This window comes from Castor canadensis, chromosome 11 (genome assembly GCF_047511655.1).
Source record: "Castor canadensis chromosome 11, mCasCan1.hap1v2, whole genome shotgun sequence".
NCBI classification, from domain to species: Eukaryota; Metazoa; Chordata; class Mammalia; order Rodentia; family Castoridae; genus Castor; species Castor canadensis.
Window position 1 is genome coordinate 14291318 of NC_133396.1, and position 20761 is coordinate 14312078.

General features: G+C 38.0%; 1 protein-coding gene across 11 annotated transcripts in view; it reads left to right on the forward strand.

Moving 5' to 3' along the window:
- Tanc2 (tetratricopeptide repeat, ankyrin repeat and coiled-coil containing 2) overlaps positions 1-20761 on the forward strand; it is a 387000-nt gene that overhangs the window by 322770 nt on the left and 43469 nt on the right. For all 11 annotated transcript variants that reach the window (XM_074045367.1, XM_074045366.1, XM_074045369.1 and 8 more), the window contains 2 exons: positions 16181-16303; positions 16742-16978. In XM_074045367.1, coding sequence (XP_073901468.1) covers positions 16181-16303; positions 16742-16978 — 360 coding nt within the window. The remainder of the gene's footprint in view (positions 1-16180; positions 16304-16741; positions 16979-20761) is intronic.

Here is a 20761-nt window from a genome sequence, read left to right on the forward strand (position 1 = left end):
AAGAAATTCAAATGGCCAGAAAACACATGAAAAAATGCTCACCATCTCTAGCAATAAAGGAAATGCAAATTAAAACCACGCTAAGATTCCACCTCACCCCTGTTAGAATAGCCATCATCAGCAATACCACCAACAACAGGTGTTGGCAAGGATGCGGGGAAAAAGGAACCCTCTTACACTGTTGGTGGGAATGTAGACTAGTACAACCACTCTGGAAAAAAATTTGGAGGCTACTTAAAAAGCTGGACATCGATCTACCATTTGATCCAGCAATACCACTCTTGGGGATATACCCAAAAGACTGTTACTCCAGAGGCACCTGCACACCCATGTTTATTGCGGCACTATTCACAATAGCCAAGTTATGGAAACAGCCAAGATGCCCCACCACTGACGAATGGATTAAGAAAATGTGGTATCTATACACAATGGAATTTTATGCAGCCATGAAGAAGAACGAAATGTTATCATTCGCTGGTAAATGGATGGACTTGGAGAACATCATTCTGAGTGAGGTTAGCCTGGCCCAAAAGACCAAAAATCGTATGTTCTCCCTCATATGTGGACATTAGATCAAGGGTAAACACAACAAGGGGATTGGACTATGAGCACATGATAAAAGCAAGAGCACACAAGGGAGGGGTGAGGATAGGTAAGACACCTAAAAAATTAGCTAGCATTTGTTGCCCTCAACGCAGAGAAACTAAAGCAGATACCTTAAAAGCAACTGAGGCCAATAGGAAAAGGGGACCAGGAACTAGAGAAAAGGTTAGATCAAAAAGAATTAACCTAGAAGGTAACACCCATGCACAGGAAATCAATGTGAGTCAACGCCCTGTATAGCTATCCTTATCTCAACCAGCAAAAACCCTTGTTCCTTCCTATTACTGCTTATACTCTCTCTACAACAAAATTAGAAATAAGGGCAAAATAGTTTCTGCTGGGTATTGAGGGGGGGGAGAGGGAGGGAGCAGAGTGGGTGGTAAGGGAGGGGGTGGGGGCAGGGGGGAGAAATGAACCAAGCCTTGTATGCACATATGAATAATAAAAGAAAAAGGAAAAAAATAATAATAAAGTTACACTTCAAAAAAAAAAAATAAAAACCTGCTGCTAGGATATTTAAACTATTTTGCTAAACTAATCTTCCTTGGAACTGCTTCCTCATTCTCTCAAAGTGTAATCCCAGTTTTTCTCCCAGCCATTCGAATTGTACAAGAGCTCTACAGCATTCACTTCTTCCAACATTCATATGGCTGGACTAGAGCACCAGAGGAGATACATAATTAATTACTCTGTGCATATATACATTTATTCATTTATCCAACACTTACGGAAACTTTGTACTAGGTACTAGGGATACAAAAGTTTAAAAGATCTCATCTCTAATCTCAAGCAATTTTTAGTCCAGATAACAGTTTTAAGTTAATATACAAAAAGCAGGAGAAAATTTGCTGTCCTGATTTTTCTAACCCACAATTTTTATTACTGTTTCTGGTCATTCCAGTGTCACAGAGTAGGGGTAGTGCTCAGTGGTAGAGCAGCTGCCTGGCATGCAGGAGGCCCTGGGTTTGGCCCACAGACCACAAAAAAAAAAAAAAAATTTTCTGACAGTTCTAATTCCTATAGTCTCTTCAGAGTTTCCAGTCCCTACAAGTCTCTTCAGAGTTTTTTTCCCAGCTCAGAATTCAGAAATTCAGGTATCTTAAGCAGGGAAGTCTGAGTCAGACTTCCCCCAAGAGATGTTATAAAGATAAAATCGTTGTTTTCATTGAGACACATGGCATTCAGGGCAACTCTAGGAGCCTGGCAAATTTGTCCCAGTACATAAGCACACAGCCAGCCCATTCATCAGATGAACAGGAACAGAGCATGCAGCAACAAGTCCTTTATTTGAAGCATTTGAATCATCTTGTCTAATAAACTACTGTTCCAAAAATGACCTTACTCAATGAGAATAGAGTGGGACTCAAATAACAAATATCTCATTCTAATTTCAAGTAGACTAAAAAATGTGTAGTACTTCCATAAACTCTGAGATCATTATCCTTTAGTTAAATAGGAAAGTAACTTAGGTATTAATCTTCTAGCATCACCATCTGCCCAAAATGAAGTTAATGTCTGCCTTTGTGTACTATAAAATAAACACCACATTAACAGAGAAATAACAAAGTTTTGCCTGACCAAGTGTGACTTTATCTGGTACATGGAGACCTATAAGTAAACCATATGCTCCTGTCATTAGCACGATTTTATCTTACGTTGATGCAGACAACATGGTTGCCTGAGATAAAACTGGCTCCGTGTGTGATTTAAGCCATAAATACTCCAGTGTGCCACATACCGTGATGACATGACTTGGAGCTGAAGAATGAAGACTTGGACTATGATTTTCCTGGTAGTACAATTTACAAAGTGCCCTCTGTTGCTTCTCCTGGACTAGAATTCTTCATCTTCATCAGCTAAGGGTCATGAAAAGGCAAAGACAGACGTTAATGATTTTAACCAGTTCTACTTAGAACTAATCAGCAGTGACAGTCCAATTTCAATTTCCTTCCAATTTTAAATTTCCCTTGTCTTTGTTCATGAAAAATACACATATATCATTAATAATTTTTAAAATGTGACTCAGTTGAGGGTCTTTAACTCTGGATATTTGGCTGGCTTTTGAGCCCTTTCAGTTCTCTTTATTTTTAACAGCTTTGTTAAGGTATAACTTTATATGCCACATAAAACTCAGCAATTTTAGGAGAACATGCTGATGATTTTTAGTATATTTACAGTTGTGCCACTGTCACCAGTATCGATACATTTCCTCATCCTAAGCCTCATGTCCATTTTAAGTCACCCTCACTCTACTTTCTACCTCTATAGATTTGACTTTCCAGATACTTCCAGAAAATAGAATCATATAATCTATGGTCTCCTGACTTATTTCACTTAGTATAATGTCATTAATATTATAGTATTTATTGGTGTTTTATTTCTTTTTATTGCCAAATAATATTCCATTTTTGTGGATATACCACATTTTGTTTATCTAGTCATAGATATTTGGGTTGTTTCTACTTTTGGCTGTTATGAATAATATTGCTATGAACATTATCATAGAGATTTTTCCATTTTTAAAAATAATTAGCTACTTTAAAGTGACATTTAGTACATTTACAACTCAGTAACTTACAACGTTAGGTGTACATTAGGGCTGGTAGAGCGGCTCAAGAGGTAGAACATCTACCTAACATTAGGGTACAGGTTTGCATGGACAATATATCATCGATTCTCTTGAGTGTATATATACCTAGAAGTATTATTGTGCTGAATGTTGTGGTATGTGGCTATAGTCCCAACACTGGAATCCCAGCACTCAGAAGGCTGAGACAGGAGGAACAGTTGAGCCTAGGAGTTTGGGGCCAGACTGGACAACATACCAAGACCCCATCTCTTTTAAAAAAAAATAAAAGTGGACCTTCTAAGTCATATGATAAGTATGTTTAACATCTTGAGGATTTGTCAATCTGTTTTTCCAAAGTTTCCATACAATTTTACAGTTCCACCAGTAGTGTATTGGGGTTCCATTTTCTTCACACTGAGCTAGGCTCAGTGATAGAGCACATACTTAGCATGCATTAGGCCCAGGATTCAAGCCCCAACACCAATACAAAAAGATTCCGGTTTCTTCACACCTTTACCAAAACTTGTTAGGCATCCTCTGTCTTTTGTTGTAGCCATTTTAGTGCATGTAAAGTGCTATCCCACTGCGGTTTGCCAAACACTTACAATTCTTTTACAGTACTCTAATTTTCATTTAGATTTTTTTTATAATATAGGAAAAGAAAACAGGATGTTTGTGAAATTGGGCATAGATATTTCAATCTAGCTTATAATACAGGGTGTTTTTCAATTGAACTGAGTCTAGTTACTTGGTGGGGGAAAGGTGGAATTTTGGATTTTGGTTTTATGAGTATAGTTACTTGGGGATTTTGTTGCCCTCTAACATGTTCCTTTGGTTGATCAGTCCTATAATATTTCTTACCAGAACAGAATCATGGCCCTTAGGCAGGGGGAGGATGTTGTAAATAGAAGAAATATCTTTTATCCTCAGACATCAACCAGAGACATGAATTTAAATGTAAATTCTGCTTCTTAACATAGGCTTTCTCATTTTTCTCATCTGTAAAATGATAACAATAACTCTTAGGGCTGTTAAGAGTATTGTAGGTATAAGATACATAAAAATAAGGTACATTATAAAATGCAAAGTACTAGACATATCTAGTATAGTTTTATGATCAAAATTATTAGTAATAGTCTTTTTCCTGAAATAAAACTTAATAAAGAGCATAAATTCCACATGGTAATATTACCCTATCACTTCAGAGGTTACCTAGCATCCTCTTACAACAGTAGTTGACAAACTTTCTATAAAGGGCCAGGTATGGCTTTGTAATCCATTTAGTCTCTGTCACAGATACTCAGTTCTGCCACAGTAGCTCAAGAACAGTAAGACAATTACAGAAATGAATGGGTATGGCTGAATTCCAATAAAATTTGATTTGTAAAAACAGGTGGAAGGCTAGATTTGCCCAGAGTCCATAGTGTGGGCTGTGTCCTTCTGTGCAATGAAGGACAGTGGTAATCCATTTAAGACAATTACATATCTGCAAGTAGATCACTAGTGACGTGTCTACAAATAACTTCTTCCAAGAAAGGCATTGGCTAAGCCCCATATGGGGTTTAGGCATAGCTGAACTATACCTAAAAATCCCTAAGAAGAGTTTGCTATTGTTTATTCATGCTTTCCCTGTTTTCTTAAAGTATTCAAAAAGACCAAACAAGCCTATTACAGATTGTAAGGAAAGGACTCCATTACCATTTATCACTGACAAAAAGAGATCTTTTCTCACCTGAGTAGTAGTCATGGATAATAAAAAGGCACTTTTTCAAGTTATTTGAGCATAAACTTCTCTTTAAGAAACAATCAGCTTAGACTTTAATTACGAGTTATTTCCAGCTACATCTTGGCTGGAAAGGGGTCACATTTATCTGCCTATCATCTTTGTTGAGTTTAAAACTAAAGCTCTTTCCTCCTGTATCTCACAAGACCAAAAGGTTAACATCACCAACCAGAAGAAATCAAAAGTCTATTCTACAAGTAGTGGTCGTATTCCAGGTCCTAGATGCTGGCTTTTTTCTTAGGTATTTGTGTATTTACTCCAACCTCATTGCTGCTTCGTGGTTCATTTACCAAGATCTGTTGTTACTCAACTTCTTTTTCCATTTCTTTTCCTCCAGCTCTTAACCAAGTCAGCTGACTCAACAGCCTAATTTAGGAGTCACTGAAAGAAATCAAAGCCATTAAGTATGACTTCCTTTACTCTCCTCTGCTCACCAGTAAATCAATCTGTATCATTACCAATTCTTAGCTCTTTTCTTGTTTCAGTGGAAAATATGTCTCTATAATTCCTCTTTTTAAATTTTTTACTATGAAATATTTTAAACGTAGAAAAACACAGGTGATAGTCATATACTAGCAGATTTAACAAATGTTAAGATTTTCCATGTTTGCTTTAAATGTTTTTCTTTTTAGGAAATGTAATAGCAAATACAGTAAAAATCCCTTTTATATTCTTCTCTTAACCCATTTCTCTCCCTCCTCAAGAAGTAGCTCCTATTCTAAATGTGTTAGGATTTAGCATATGCTAACACTCCCAATAATGTTCTTCTCATCCATGTTTTATGCATTCCAACATAGGTATATCTTCATAAGTAATACACAGAATTAGTTTATGTTTTTGGAGCTTGACATAATATCAGACTGATCATATAATTCTGTAACTTTTTCCACTAACATTGTGTCTTCAGGATTTATCTATAGATCCAGGTTAACAGCTTTCAACTCTGACTACACATTAGATTTTCAGAAAAAGCTATAAAACACACACACACTTTTGCCTTTCTCTCAGATATTAATTATTGTTCTAGAATAGAACATAAGCTTTTAAAAAAAAACAGACTTTATTTCTGAGAGCAATTTTAGGTTTATATAAAAAACTATCAAGTTCCCTATACTCACTCACCAAGCCACAACTTCTCTTTTTATTAACATTTTGTGCTATATGGTACTTTTGATACAATTGATGAACCAATGGTAGCACATTTTTATGAACTGAAGTTCATGGTTTACATTAGGATTCACTCTTTGTGTTGTACAGTTCTTTAGACTTTGACAATGCATAATATCATGTATTCTTCATTACGTGTCAAACAAAACAGGTTCATTATTCTAAAATTCCTCTGTGTTTCACCTATTCCTCCCCTTTTACCCTCCCAAACCCCTGGAAACCACTGATCTTTTTACTCTCTATAGTTTTGTCTTTTTCCAGAAATGTTATCTAGTTGAAGTCATTCAGTATGCAGCCTTTTAGGGCTGTCCTCTTCACTTAACAATATGCATTTAAGGTTCCTCCATATGTTTTGTGGCTTAATAGCTCCTTGCTTTTTATTGATGAATAATAGTCCTTTGTATGGGTATAACACAACTTATTTATCCATTGATCTGTTAAAGAGCATCTTGGTTGCTGCCACTTTTGATGGCTATGAATAAGGCTACTAGAAACATTCACATACACGTTTCTATGTAGACATGTTTTCACCACATTTGGGTAACAGCAAGGGGCATGATTACCAGATTACATGGAAGGACTGTTTAGCTTTACTGCCAGACTGTCTTCCAAAGCGATTTGCCATTTTGCATTCCCATTGGCATTGACTAAGCATTAGTATTTTTTTTTGAAAGTTCTTCAGGTAATTCTAATGTGTAGCCCAAAGAATTGAAAATACTAATCTACATAATTCACTTAGAAATGACATATGACAGGCATAATAGCTAAGAGATTAGGCTTTGAAAACAAACTATCTGAATTTGAATCTTGATCCTCCTCCTTTCACACTATATCACTTTAAGCAAGTTATTTAATCTTAGTATGTTTCTGTTTACTAATCTTTAAGATGAGACTGATAATAACACATTTCATCATGGGTCAGAGGATTTATTTCATTAATATATATAAAAATGCTTAGAAGAGAGAGAGGCTGGGTCTCTAAGTGCTACATATATGTTAACTACATATATATGCCAGCTTTAAGATAGAGGTTATCCCTGAGGAGATAGGGAAATGGGATAAGAGAAAAATATAAAGGAACATTCTAGTATAATTGTTAGATTTTATTTCCTAAAATAAAAATATTAAGCCATTTTTTTTAAATAAAGAGAAACAACGTAAGTATTCAACAGTAGTATGGGATTAAGTATGACTTAGCCACATAATGGAATATTATGTATTAAACCTATTCATTGAGTTCTCACTTGTGGCTATTGAATTTTTCTTTTCTAGACTCTTATTATTTTTTTCTTAGTTTTCCAGTTCTTTGTCAAATTTCTCAATCATGTCTTTTGTCTCTTGGAACATAGTAAAACATAGTTACTTCAAATTCTGTCAGGGCTGGGAATGTGGCTCAAGTGGTAAAAAGCATGCTTGGCAAGCGTGAGGCCCTGAGTTCAAACCCCAGTACCATCCATTAAAAAAGAAAAAGTTTGACTCATACTTCAATGTCTACAGCCATGGGTTTATTTCTGCTGTTTCCTTATGTGCCTGGTTAAATTTTATTGTGTGCTTGCTCTTTGTCTTTGCAGGTAATCTGAGAATAAGATACTTATCTTCCTCCAAATACAAGTTTGCTTAGCAGTTCAGGATCACCTTACCCAATTTTCAGATATTAAGATAAGTCAAAGCTCTGTTGCATTCCCTATGATAGCCTTCATACTTCTGGTTCTGGAGGGGGGTGGTGGTTTTTTTTCATTTTTGCTTTTACTTTTTATTTTTGTTTTGTCAGTACTGGGGTCAAACTTAGGGCCTCCCACTTGCTAAGTAGGCACTCTACCCCTTGAGCCACACAACTACTCCCTGGCTCTCCTTTACTACTGGAGTTAAGTCCTTTGGAAAAGATGGGATTCCATAAGCAAGGACATGCACCAAGGCTGTCCACCATCCCTTGGTAGGCTGGATCCTATCTCCAATTGCTCTCTCCCTATCAGAAGTACTTCTTGCTAACTCTTCCTAACTGACAAATATACCCAGAGGTGAAAAGTAGCTCCAAACTGCTTTCCATGGCTTCATCCTATCCTAAATCCTAAACCAATAATTCTTCTCTACCTTGTATTCTTCCCTTACCTTCAAAGGGAATGTTTTTAATTTATTGTATATCTTCTCCTAGTCATCCTTACCAGGATTGTTTGTCCAAATTGCTTAGCCCTACCATTAGCAAAAGTAGAAGAAGCCCACCAAGTCCTCTTGAGTAAAAATTATGACAGCATTCTGGGACCATCCAACTTTTCTCTAAATATGTTAGGCTTTCTCATGTAAAATTCCTTTGTGACAACTAAATGATTGAAACTGCCCTCAAAATCATACAGAACACCAAGGCAGCTTATATAAAAAGAAAACTAAATCCAAACTCATAAGTCCTGAGCAGAGGGATGAGATGCTCCATCTCTCAGAGAAGCTAACCACTCCATTCTCTGAGCTCCCTCTGATGCCAGAGACTTTAAGACAAAGAACTGATGCGTAACTTTAATAAATTCTACTTTAGCATTATTTTTCTATAAAATAATTCTAATAATGCTGTGGATTAAGTGAAAGTATCTCATGATTCCCACATAAATTAGTATTCAACATCTCCTTAAATAGATTTGGTTTTACTTTAAATTTCACAGCTGGAAAATAAGCATACAATGCTTAGTTGAACTCATAATAGTAAAGCCATAAGAGTAGATGATATTGTTCAGGGTAAAACAGCTTTGGAGAAGAGGGCCAAGGATGGGGAATGGTTTGGAATTAAAAGTAAATGAGAAAGTCCACAATCAGCTTTTGTCTATTCTAGTTGCTACTTTTAAACCAGCTGAAAATTCACAAGTAAAGTTCTGAATCAGGTACTGTCTTTTTTTTTTTAATCTTGGCATAATAGAAGTAACATGATCTTTAAATTTTAAAAAGATTTACCTTCTAATTCCATCTCGAATAGTAAAAGATCACCCAAAGACTGTGATATTGGGCAAATTATTTAACCTTCTCTAAGTTGTTTTTATCCATAGTGTTTTATGGTGGTGAGGTAGGTGTGGTAACACATACCTGTAATCCCAACACTCAGGAAGCTGAAGAGGAAGATTGAGAATTACCTCATAGGGCTGTTGTGGAGATTAGATTAAATTAAAGGAGCTAACATACGAAAAGGTCCTAGCACAGAGCTTCACACATAGTAGACACTGAATAAATGCTAAATTCCTTTTCTGTTTTCACCCAGCCATAATCTATAATCTATAAGGCATGTTTTCCACTTTTAAAGTTTCCTCTATTGAACTGTGGATATTATTTCCTGTCTGGTGATTATTTTTACCTAATTTGTTATTATAGTTTATTTTCCTCAAAAGGCCTTGATGAGACCCACATCAGTTCTAAATCAAGAGACTGAGGCCCACATGGAGAGTCAGAGTTCATTTCCTGGTCTTCCAGGATCTGCAGTGCAGGCAAGCCCTAAAATCTACTTGTCTATGCTCCAACCCTAGGCTGAGTAGCATTTGGCATTCATCCAGGAATAACTATAAATATTTGATCTCATATGTCAAAATAAGTAATCATAATGACTTGGTGATAGGTTGCTTCATTTTATGTGTTTGTAAATAAACTGATTAGCCAAATGAGATACTTTGCAATCACTATCCCTGTTATTAGCACAAATTAAGAGATTCTGAAGTAATAATAGCAATCAGAAGCAGTCATTGTCCACCCTTATTCATTTCAGTGCATCTAGCCCTTGGTGCCTAGATGGGTACAAGTGGAGTCAGGCAGAGCTCCATCTCTTCAAGCCCAGAGACAATATGAATAATGTAGAAATTAAGTAGTCATTTTAAATCTAACAGAAGAGGGTGAAAGGGGCAATAATTTCCTTTGGTGTAAGGGGTTAAAACGAGATTCTGTTTCAGCATTCCAGCACTGCATTATTTCTGGGGACCCAGTGGTCTGCACTGCCAAGATTTGGTTCAGCTGTTTGGGATCTACCTCTTGTCCATTTATTACTAGGATAGGATGCAATTTGAAGCAAATCATCATCATTCTTCTTTATTTTGTCACTTGGACAAAGCATGTCAAAAAGGCACAAAATGTAAAAAAAAAAGTCTTGTAAAGACATATGCAGATATATTTGTGCATGTGTATGAAGATATATATGTGAAGGTGATAATTTTAGGGGGGACAGAACTATATGTCCATTAATATAGATGTAATACATAGATATCTGTTAATGGACTACTGTCAGTGCCTCTCTTGAAACAGAATGCAAAAGCATGTGTGTGGGTTTGGAATATGTCCACAAAACTTTGTTTGAAATTAAGACTAATTGTTCCTTAAATTTTTAAGTGTTTTAAGCCAGTTATAAAATCTGTGTATATACTTATATAGATCTCAATTCAAATGAGTTTTTTTTTTTACTTTCTTGAGACAGTCCAGAAAGTTTGAACGCTCTCTGGATATCTGGATATATGATATCGTAGAATCCTTTTTTTTTTTTTGGCAGCACTGAGGACCTCACACTTGCTAGGCAGGCACTATTACCACTTGAGCCACTCCACCAGCCCTCATAAAATCCTTTTTGATTTTAAGTGTATTAATGATGTTGGACTTTTTGGAGGGGTCTATTTTTGGCAGTACTGAGCTTGAACTTGGGATCTCACAGTCACAATCAATAAGCAAGCACTCTACCACTTGAACCACACTTCCCAGACCTTTTTGTTTTAGTTTGTTTTTTTATAGGGTTTCCCATTTTTTGCCAAGGCTGGTCTCTGACCATGATCCTCCTACCCTCACTTCTTTTTATAGCTGGAATTACAGGCATGAACCACTGTACCCAACCATAATGTGATGTGGGGAGGTTCTTTTCTGGTCTTATCTGTTTGGAGTACTAAAAGCTTCCTGAACTAGGATAACCATCTTTTTCTCGAGACTTGGGAAGTTTTCTGTTGTTACTTTATTGAATGTGTTTTCTATGCCTTTAGCTTACCCCTCTTCTTCTATGCCCTGATTCATAGTTTTGGTCTTTTAGTGCTGTACAAGGTCTTGCATGTTCCATTCATACTTCTTTAGGTTTTTTTCCTTTATCTTCATCTACATGTTATAATACATTTACCTTGTCTTCAAGTTCGGATATTCGGTTCTCAGTTTGATCCAGTCTACTGGAGAGACTTTCAACTGAGATTTTTGACTGACTGAGCTTTTCATTTCAATTTGATTTTTTTTCAGAATTTATGTATCTTTATTGAATTCCTCTTTCTTATCCTGAATTGTCTTCTTAATTCCATAAAGCTCTTTATTTGCATTTTTTTTGTAATTTATTCAGGCATTTGTGTCCTTTTTATTCATTGACCTTTTTTTTTTTTTTTTTTTGCGGTAGTGGGGTTTGAACTCAGGACCTGCACTTGTTAGGCAGGCTCTCTACATACAATTGAGCCATGCCCCCAGCCCTTTTTGTTTTCTGTATTTTTCTAATAGGGTCTCACATTTATGCCTGGGCCAGTGTGGACCATGATCATCCTATTTATGCTTACCACATAGCTGGGATGACACACATGCACCACTACACCCAGCTTTTATTTATTGTGATGGGGTCTCATGAACTTTTTGCCTGGGCTGTCCTTGAGCCATAGTCCTTTCAATCACTACTGCCTCAGTAGCTTTGATTACAGGCATGAGCCCATTGCACCTGGCTCAGTGATCATTCTTATAACCATTTGTTTAATTCTTTGTCTGCAATTTCATCCATTTCACTGTCATTAGTGTTTGTTACTGTGGAGTTGTTGACTTCTGAGTAGTCATGTTGTCTTGTTCTTTCATATTTCTTGGATTTCTGAGTTGAGATTTTCACATCCAACTTGATTGAAAGTTGTAATCACCTGTAGTCTTTCAGTTGAATTATCTCATTGTTCGAGGCAGGACAGTTTAGTATCCAAGTTGATGTGCTATTTCCCACCATTGGACTTAATAGCCAAGCATTCATCTATTTGATCAGGACGCTAGACCTCATCCCCAGCTCTGCTCAGATCAAGGTAAACTAGCTGGAGTCTCTTGTAAAAGGGAGGGTCAACTGCTTCTGGGCTGTTTTTCCTGTAGAAACTTCCCTTTTTTGTGTACTGGGAGCTGCTGTTGGCTGCAGGGAGCTTGTTCCCATTTGTTCCACAAGCCCCCCCAGTTTTTATCCCTAGAGATAGCAACCATTCAAGCCTTGAAGTGACCCTCCAAATGCATCAGAGAGGGGGAGCAAACAGTGCTAACTAAGTTCTGCCCTGGATGAGGGAGAACAGAAAGACCTAGTCATTCTGCCTGCTAGTCTCAGTGCTTATAGACCCTGTCCAGTAGTTCCCCCTCTGTGAGGTAGAGGAGGCTATGGAAGGCTTATGATTTATGGAGTCTGGACTCAGGCTCTCAGTCTTGCCTAGCAACAAACACATGCCGGCATGTAGCTTCCAGAAGTGGACCTCAGTGCTTTCAGACCCTGCCCAGCAAGATATGAGGGGAAGAGGTTGTGGGTATCACATGATTTGGAGAGTCTTGGCTCAGGGCCCTCTAACCCATCTAAGAGCCAACACATGTAGCCAGGAGGAAGGTCCTGGAAGCCAAATACTGCACCAGCCACAGCATAACTGCTCTGTCTCCACCATGACCCTCAGGTTATGGAACTTGCTCCTTACCAGGGTGGGCAAGGCCTCCACCACCATGTTCTTTGCTTCCAGAGCTCCCTGATGCTTGAACTTCTGTGCAGAACCACATCAGACCCTCTCCATCTCCATGACCACTCTTCATGGCTGTCTCCTATCCACACACTGTAGCTGGGTATCCCAAGACTCCCTAATTCATGATTGTTCCTTATTTTCAAGCCCCCAGAGTTATTCATTCTCTAATAACAGGCCCTCTCTCAATATGGCATCTTGTTATAGCTCTCTGAGATAACAAAAGTTACAGAATGTCTTTCTTCACCAAGGCTTCCACACCAGAGTGGTCACGGTCACTGTCTCATCAAATCCCCACACTGGGTTTAAGGCTTGTGGGAGGTATGGGCTTATCTTGCAGCTAGAATTCCCATTCTGTCACTAGGACCATCTAGCTTCCCTTGTGATCACCTCTTCAGCTTCCCATCTACCTCAGGATAGGGAGGGATAGGCTTGGAACTGTTTGCTGCTTTTCTCTGTTGCCTCAGTTTATCCATGCTTTTCTACTGTTCTGCATCTTCTTTTGTGATTCCTGATGTTCTTCCTCTTTCTCTCTTTAGGATATAGTTCAGACTGGAGAGAAGGCTCAAATGATAGAACACCTGCTTAACAAGCAAGTGCAAAGCTCCCAGTTAAAACCTCAGTACTACCAAAAATATAATATAATAATAATAATAGTCTCTCCTGTGTTACCTGATTCTCATTCAGAGTCAACATCAAAGCAGTGGACACTTCTAATTTACCATCTTGTCCTCTTTCAGGACCCAAGTTTTATCACACAATTCATTTATATTTCTTTAAACTTTTTTCAGACTATCCCTCAGTCACTGAGTCTGTGTTTGACTACAGCCTATCACATGAGGTCAGTTGTGAAATTTTCCACTTGTGGCATCATGTCAAGGCTCAGAAGGTTTCAGATTTTTTCAGTATTTCAGATTTCCAGACAGGATGCTCAACTTATACTGTTCCTCTCTACTTCTATAAATAGGCTTGAATTTTCCATAATAAAATAATTCATAAATTAAATTTCACATTGTTTATGTACATTTAAGTGTGTATTTGTATATGCATAAAAATGTATTAAGTGATAAACATCAATATGTTAATAGTAGCCATCTGAGAATTATGATAGATTGAAGCTACTTTTATTTTTAATACTATACTATTTTATTAACAAATTTGTATTATTTTTATAATTTCAAAAACTTGAATCTAGAAGTCTTTTTCTTTAAAAACTACCAACTTAGCAATTGATGTGTAGCATTAGATATATTTGAACCACCCTGCCCATACTTGAGCTGATCTTCAAGTGTAGAAATCAGGGTTAAGGAAAGGGTCTGCTTTGAACGTGTGGCTCAAGTGGTAGAGCACCTGCCTAGCAAGCTTGAAGCCCTGAGTTCAAACCTAGTACTGAAAAAGAAAAATCTGTACATATCCAATAGAAACAAAATTTTTGTTTTATTTTGGGTTTTTTGTTGTTCTTTGAGTTAGGGCCTCACTTTGTAGCTCCAGCTGGCTCTCAGTCCTCCTGCTGTAGCATCCTAAATGCTAGGATAACTGACCTGGCTGGAAAGAGAACTTTTAATCTGAATATTTAATCATTTGATTTTGGTTGTATCAAAATATCCCCTCCAAGAGAAAAATATCCCTGTCAGGAAACCTTTTCACAATGTACATGTGCCCAACCTTCCCATAGCATTATTTGTCTTTTAGCCTTTCCCCTAGTATGAGAATTCTCTCTATAAGAAATTTGTTCTTCACTCAGTTAAGGAGCCTGCACCTTTTATAGGAAGTCCATGACCACCATGACTTGAGATTTTGACAGATGAACTTGTAAATAACTTAAAAATTCCTCCTATGTAAAGGTCTTTTCCCTAATAGACCAAATAAACACAACTTGCTGATTTGGATACACATAGTATTCTAAGCAAGAATAACCTGCATTTCAAGGAACGAAGCAAACAGAAGTAGGTAGTTTTTGAAAAATGCCTCCCCAGATCATAGGTCCCAAACTTTATTGTTAATATCTCAGCTATTGGGAAGCTGAAATTGAGAAGATTGTGGTTCAAGGCCAGCTGGGCAAAAAGTTAGCAAAACCCCATTTGAAAAACAAGCCAGGAGTCTTGTTGCACGTCGGTGATCCTAGCTATGCTGGGACACATAGGTAGAAGGGTCATGGTCTGAGGCCAGCCCAGGCAAAAACCTGAGTCCTTATCCAAAAAAAAGTTAAAGCAAAAAGAGTTAGGGTTTGGGTCAAATGGTAGAACATCTGCCTAGCAAGCACAAGGCCAGTACTGCCAAAAATCTTGCCATCAGGATTTCCTGCTTTAATTCACTCAATCCAGATTTTGACAGAAGAGTAAGGTAAGAGTATCTAACCTCAGGCAATTTAATGAACAAATTACTTCAGTTGCCTTTTGGAGAAGCCCTTGTGAAAGGGGGAGCTACTAGCAATGCATTGGGACCTATGCCAGTCATCATAGGAGAAAGTTATTACTAATGGCAATCAGGTTTGTTCCCTAAGGATGAACAGATATGGTTGTTTGGGGTGCATTAGTCAGGGTGAGAAATTGTAGTTGCTATAACAACTTGCAAAATCTCACTGACTTAGCAGAGATTCATTTCCTGCTTCCACTATAGTCTAGTGCAGATCACGGGGCAAGTTCCTTCTCTGTAGTAGTTCTGAAATCACATTGGGCCTCAGAATCTTCCATTAGTACCTCTGCATCTGACCTACAGTTAAGAAGAACAGTAGAAAGCCTGAAGAGCCACATGGCACACATCTGAAATCCCAGCACTCAGGAGTCAAAAGCAGGAGGATTTCAAGTTCAAGAACAGCCTGAGCTACATAGCCAAACCTTGTCTCAAAAAACCAAAGGGAAAAAAGAAAAGAAAATCTATGGAAACACAGAAGATTTGGGGGCAAGCCTAAATGTGATGTATTACCTTCGCCCAGATTTTATTAACCATAATTCTTTTACATAGCCTACCTTACTGTAAAGGAAGCTGGGAAAAATAGTTTTCCCAAATGCCCACGGAGAAAATGAAAATAAGATCATTGATCACATCACATTATCCTTGCCATAGTTGTATATTTTAGTGACTTGAATTTAAGGGACTTATTCAAGGATGCTAATAGAAAAGATACTGAAAAACAAATTATACCCAGATATAGCAGAAAATAAAGCTGTTAAGTAGATTCGAGGTGATTTAAATTACCTTGTTCCTACAGGACTAGTCTTTGTCCCCATCAGTGGATATGCTTTTCGAGGCATGAAATCGTTCAGGTGAAACTCTGCTAACTTTTTACCTATGATACTATTTAGCTGGGCTAATGATTTGATTGGTTCTATATTTATTTTTTAGGGTTTGAGTAAAAAAGTTGGTGTGTCATCTTCCATTCTCCAAGGTCTCTGGATCTCTTACAGCACAGAAGGACTTTCCATGGCATTGGCATCTTTACGAAATCTCTATACTCCAAATATAAAGGTAAACACAAAGAAATTACAAGTAGATTAAATAATTAATTGTGAAAAATAAAATTAAAGGAAGGTCAAGTGCTATTAGTTGATCTCTGATTTGCCTTAGACTGTCTCTAAGTTATTTTACACACAAGATTGGGTCCTGTTGACTCTAGAGGGTAAATTGACACACTTTGTTTTGGGAAGAGCTTTTCTGACCAAGAGTTTACTTAGTAGCGCCAGTCTTCAACACTATAGTGTGGATGGCATTTATGAGATAATGAGCAGTTTATGTAAAGGTGACATTTTACATTACTTTCTAAAAGCAAAGCATTGAAAAAGGAACAAATAAAGAATATATAATAAAAGTTACTAAACACTGCTGTTGGAGCTCAGGTAATTAATGAAAGAGGACCAAAGGATGTGACTATTTGTCTGATTATTATTTCTATTTACTTATTTCTAGGTCAGCCGACTGTTGATTTTGGGAGGTGCCAATATTAATTACCGGACAGAGGTTTTAAATAATGCTCCAATTCTGTGTGTCCAGTCTCATCTTGGTTACACAGAAATGGTGGCCCTGCTTTTGGAGTTTGGGGCCAATGTGGATGCCTCTTCTGAAAGTGGTCTGACCCCTCTGGGATATGCAGCAGCAGCAGGGTTCCTGAGTATCGTGGTGCTGCTGTGCAAGAAACGGGCCAAGGTAATGGCTGCCCACTCTATTAGTTTCCTGTTCTTCCCTTTTTCTTTCTTCCTCATGTAGAGTCTTTCTTAACTGCTGTGTTACCTCAGGCATCTTGGCACATCAAACTCTGATGGGAAGACTATTAAAAGAAGGGCGCCTAGTGTTCACATCCTAGTGTTTGCCCACCTGCCCCAACAGCCCTTGCTGCCTCTGAGCACAGTTTTATCTTGAGAGACATCTAGAAAGCAGCATTTATTAGCAACCTCCTGACAACCTGGAAATTCTGTACTGAACACTGAAGAAGCCTGTTTTTTAACAAATAAAAGGAAGAGGAAGCAAGGAGACTACAGTGAGAGGTCTGGAACTGAATGGAACTTGCAGACTTTCGTGTGTAGGAAAGAAACCTTAGCTCCAGAGATGAGAAAGAGATCAGATCCCCTCATCCTATCCTTGAAGACCACCATCCTAGAGATATGGGGACAAGATGATTCTCTCTGTGCTGAGACTGACCAAAAGAACCTCATAGTGTTTGTTAGTACATTTCTGTTCTCTGAAAACATTTATTTTTTTGGTGGAACTAGAACTTGAACTCAGGGCTTTGTGATTGTTAGGCAGGCGCTCTATCACTTAAGCCACACCTCCAGCCCTGAAAACATTTCTCAGTGTTTTTCTTCATCATATCTCCAGAGCCACTGGCATAAAAGAACTCAGTTTCAAAATACTAGTTGAAAGAAAACACCTAACCTCCATAAGTGTAGACCTCTGGGGAAAATTGTGACCTTATGGTATTTTGACTCAGTCCTGAAAATTAAAGATGTTGGTGAAATAATTAATATGTGTGGCCTCATCTGAGGGGTGTTTAGTGCTCTTATTTGGGAACTCTGAAGACTCCTTGGGGAACTGAGACCTGGGATTCTCAGTGAAATATCTAAGAGCCTTAAATATTTACTATGACAATGATTGTCCTCTTAGAAAAACATCCCATTTGTGTGAACAAACATCTCTAGAAAGAGAATGATAACTGGACTTTATATTACCATGGCTATAAATTCACATCTCAGCTGGGTCTTTCCTGCTGTTCAGCCCTTACATTGCCATGCCATTATTTTATTCATCTTTCATTGTTTCCCCAGAGAAGACATGTAAATTGTTTGTACTCCCCTCAAAATCCTATCACACCCCTCCTGCCTTCTATATTAGTAATTAGTACACACCTGTAATCCCAGCACTCAGTATGCTGAGGCAGGAGAATCACGAGTTTTGAGGCCAGCCTGAGAGAGCAAGATGTTCTCTCAAAATGACAAAAATAAACAGAGATCCAATTCATGTGAATGTACTTCTCTCTCAAAACTTTATTAGTCCTCACCTACACTTACTTATACACCTGTCTCAGAGAAGTAAGAGTTTACCTTCCTTTCCAAAGCAATTACCTCCACCTGTACTCTTGATCCAAGTATGTTGCTCTTTCTCCCAAATGTTATTTCATCCCTTTTCTAAATTCACACCACCTTTTTTCTCAGTTTCAATAAACTTATGAATATCTCCCCTAACCTAAAAAAGAAACTCTCCTGTCTCCTGCTAACCAGAGGCTACATCTCATTGCTTCCCTTCCATGTCCATCACATCTGTTCTGAGAGTCATCTCTATTTTCTACCTCTGCTGCCTCACTTCTCCTTAACTATTTGCAATCTAATCTCCATGATGAGAAAAAAGGCAAGTCATTGAAAGATTTGGAATCAAACACAGTTGGGTCAAATCCACAATTGACTCCATTCTTATTTATATGAGAATTTGGACAAGTTATTTAACTCCCTCATTCTCACTTTTCTCATCTATGAAAATGGTTAATGGAGTCAGTGTGAAGATCAAAAGAAATAAAACATTTTAAAAGAGATAATCTCTTTAAACCTTGCAGAGTGTCTAATAAATACTGTCCTTAAAAAAAGTAAATACTCCAAACTTTCCAGCATTCAATTAAGCTACTCTCTCAAAAGTTACTAACTACTACCAATCACCAAATAAAGCAACTCTTTCTTTTCTCACCCTTTTAAGCCTCTCCATAGTGATGGAAATATTGAGCTTTTAATATGGTCCTAGTTCTCTTTATGCCTGTATAGGTGCTTTTCTCTCATCCTTCTTATATAAACTTCACTAAGATTTTGTCCTCTGGTCTTCTCCATCCTCATTCTCTCAACATGAAAACCATAGGCTATACTCCTATCTAATCAAGAGGCAGAGATTGGGAGGATCATGGTCAAGGTCAGCCCATGCAAAAAGTTCTGAACACCCCATCTCAACCAATAAAAGCTGGGCATGGTGGTAAATGCCTGTCATTTCAGCTGTGGGAAATGTAAACAGGAGAATCACTGTCCAAGCCAGCCAGGGCTTGCATTTACAAGATCCTATTTGAAAAATAACTAAAGGCAAAAGAGACTGGAGGAATGCCTCAAGTGGTAGAGTGCCTGCCTAGCAAACACAAGGCCTTAGTTCAAGCCCCAATACTGCCACAAACAAAAGATAATCACAGGCTTTGGAGTCAAACACAACTGTGTTCTAGTTCTACCTACATTTAGGTGATTTTTAACTTCAAATTGCTGATTACTGAAAAATCTTTTGAGCTCTGTTTCACATTCCTAACTGCCTCCTTGACAGCTACACCTGGATACCTCTCTGGTATCTCATATTTAACTTTCTGAAATAACTTGCCATCTTTACCCTAGAACTACCTCCTCTTCCTGGCTTTTTTTTTTTTTTCATTTTTCTTTTATTGTTCATATGTGCATACAAGGCTTGGTTCATTTCTCCCCCCTGCCCCCACCCCACCCACTCCCTTACCACCCACTCCGCCCCCTCCCTCTCCCCCCTCCTCAATACCCAGCAGAAACTATTTTGCCCTTATTTCTAATTTTGTTGTAGAGAGAGTATAAGCAATAATAGGAAGGAACAAGGGGTTTTGCTGGTTGAGATAAGGATAGCTATATAGGGCATTGACTCACATTGATTTCCTGTGCATGGGTGTTACCTTCTAGGTTAATTCTTTTTGATCTAACCTTTTCTCTAGTACCTGTTCCCCTTTTCCTATTGGCCTCAGTTGCTTTAAGGTATCTGCATTAAGGGCAACAAATGCTAGCTAGTTTTTTAGGTGTCTTACCTATCCTCACCCCTTACTTGTGTGCTCTCGCTTTATCATGTGCTCATAGTCCAATCCCCTTGTTGTGTTTGCCCTTGATCTAATGTCCACATATGAGGGAGAACATACAATTTTTGATCTTTTGGGCCAGGCTAACCTCACTCAGAATGATGTTCTCCAATTCCATCCATTTACCAGCGAATGATAACATTTCGTTCTTCTTCATGGCTGCATAGAATTCCATTGTGTATAGATACCACATTTTCTTAATCAATTCATCAGTGCTGGGGCATCTTGGCTGTTTCCATAACTTGGCTATTGTGAATAGTGCTGCAATAAACATGGTGTGCAGGTGCCTCTGGAGTAACCTGTGTCACAGTCTTTTGGGTATATCCCCAAGAGTGGTATTGCTGGATCAAATGGTAGATCAATGTTTAGCTTTTTAAGTAGCCTCCAAATTTTTTTCCAGAGTGGTTGTACTAGACTACATTCCCACCAACAGTGTAAGAGGGTTCCTTTTTCCCCGCATCCTTGCCAACACCTGTTGTTGGTGGTGTTGCTGATGATGGCTATTCTAACAGGGGTGAGGTGGAATCTTACTGGCTTTTAAAATGTGCTGTGTAGCCTCTACTTTTCTCAAAGATAAAGAATCATTGACACCTTCCTCTCCA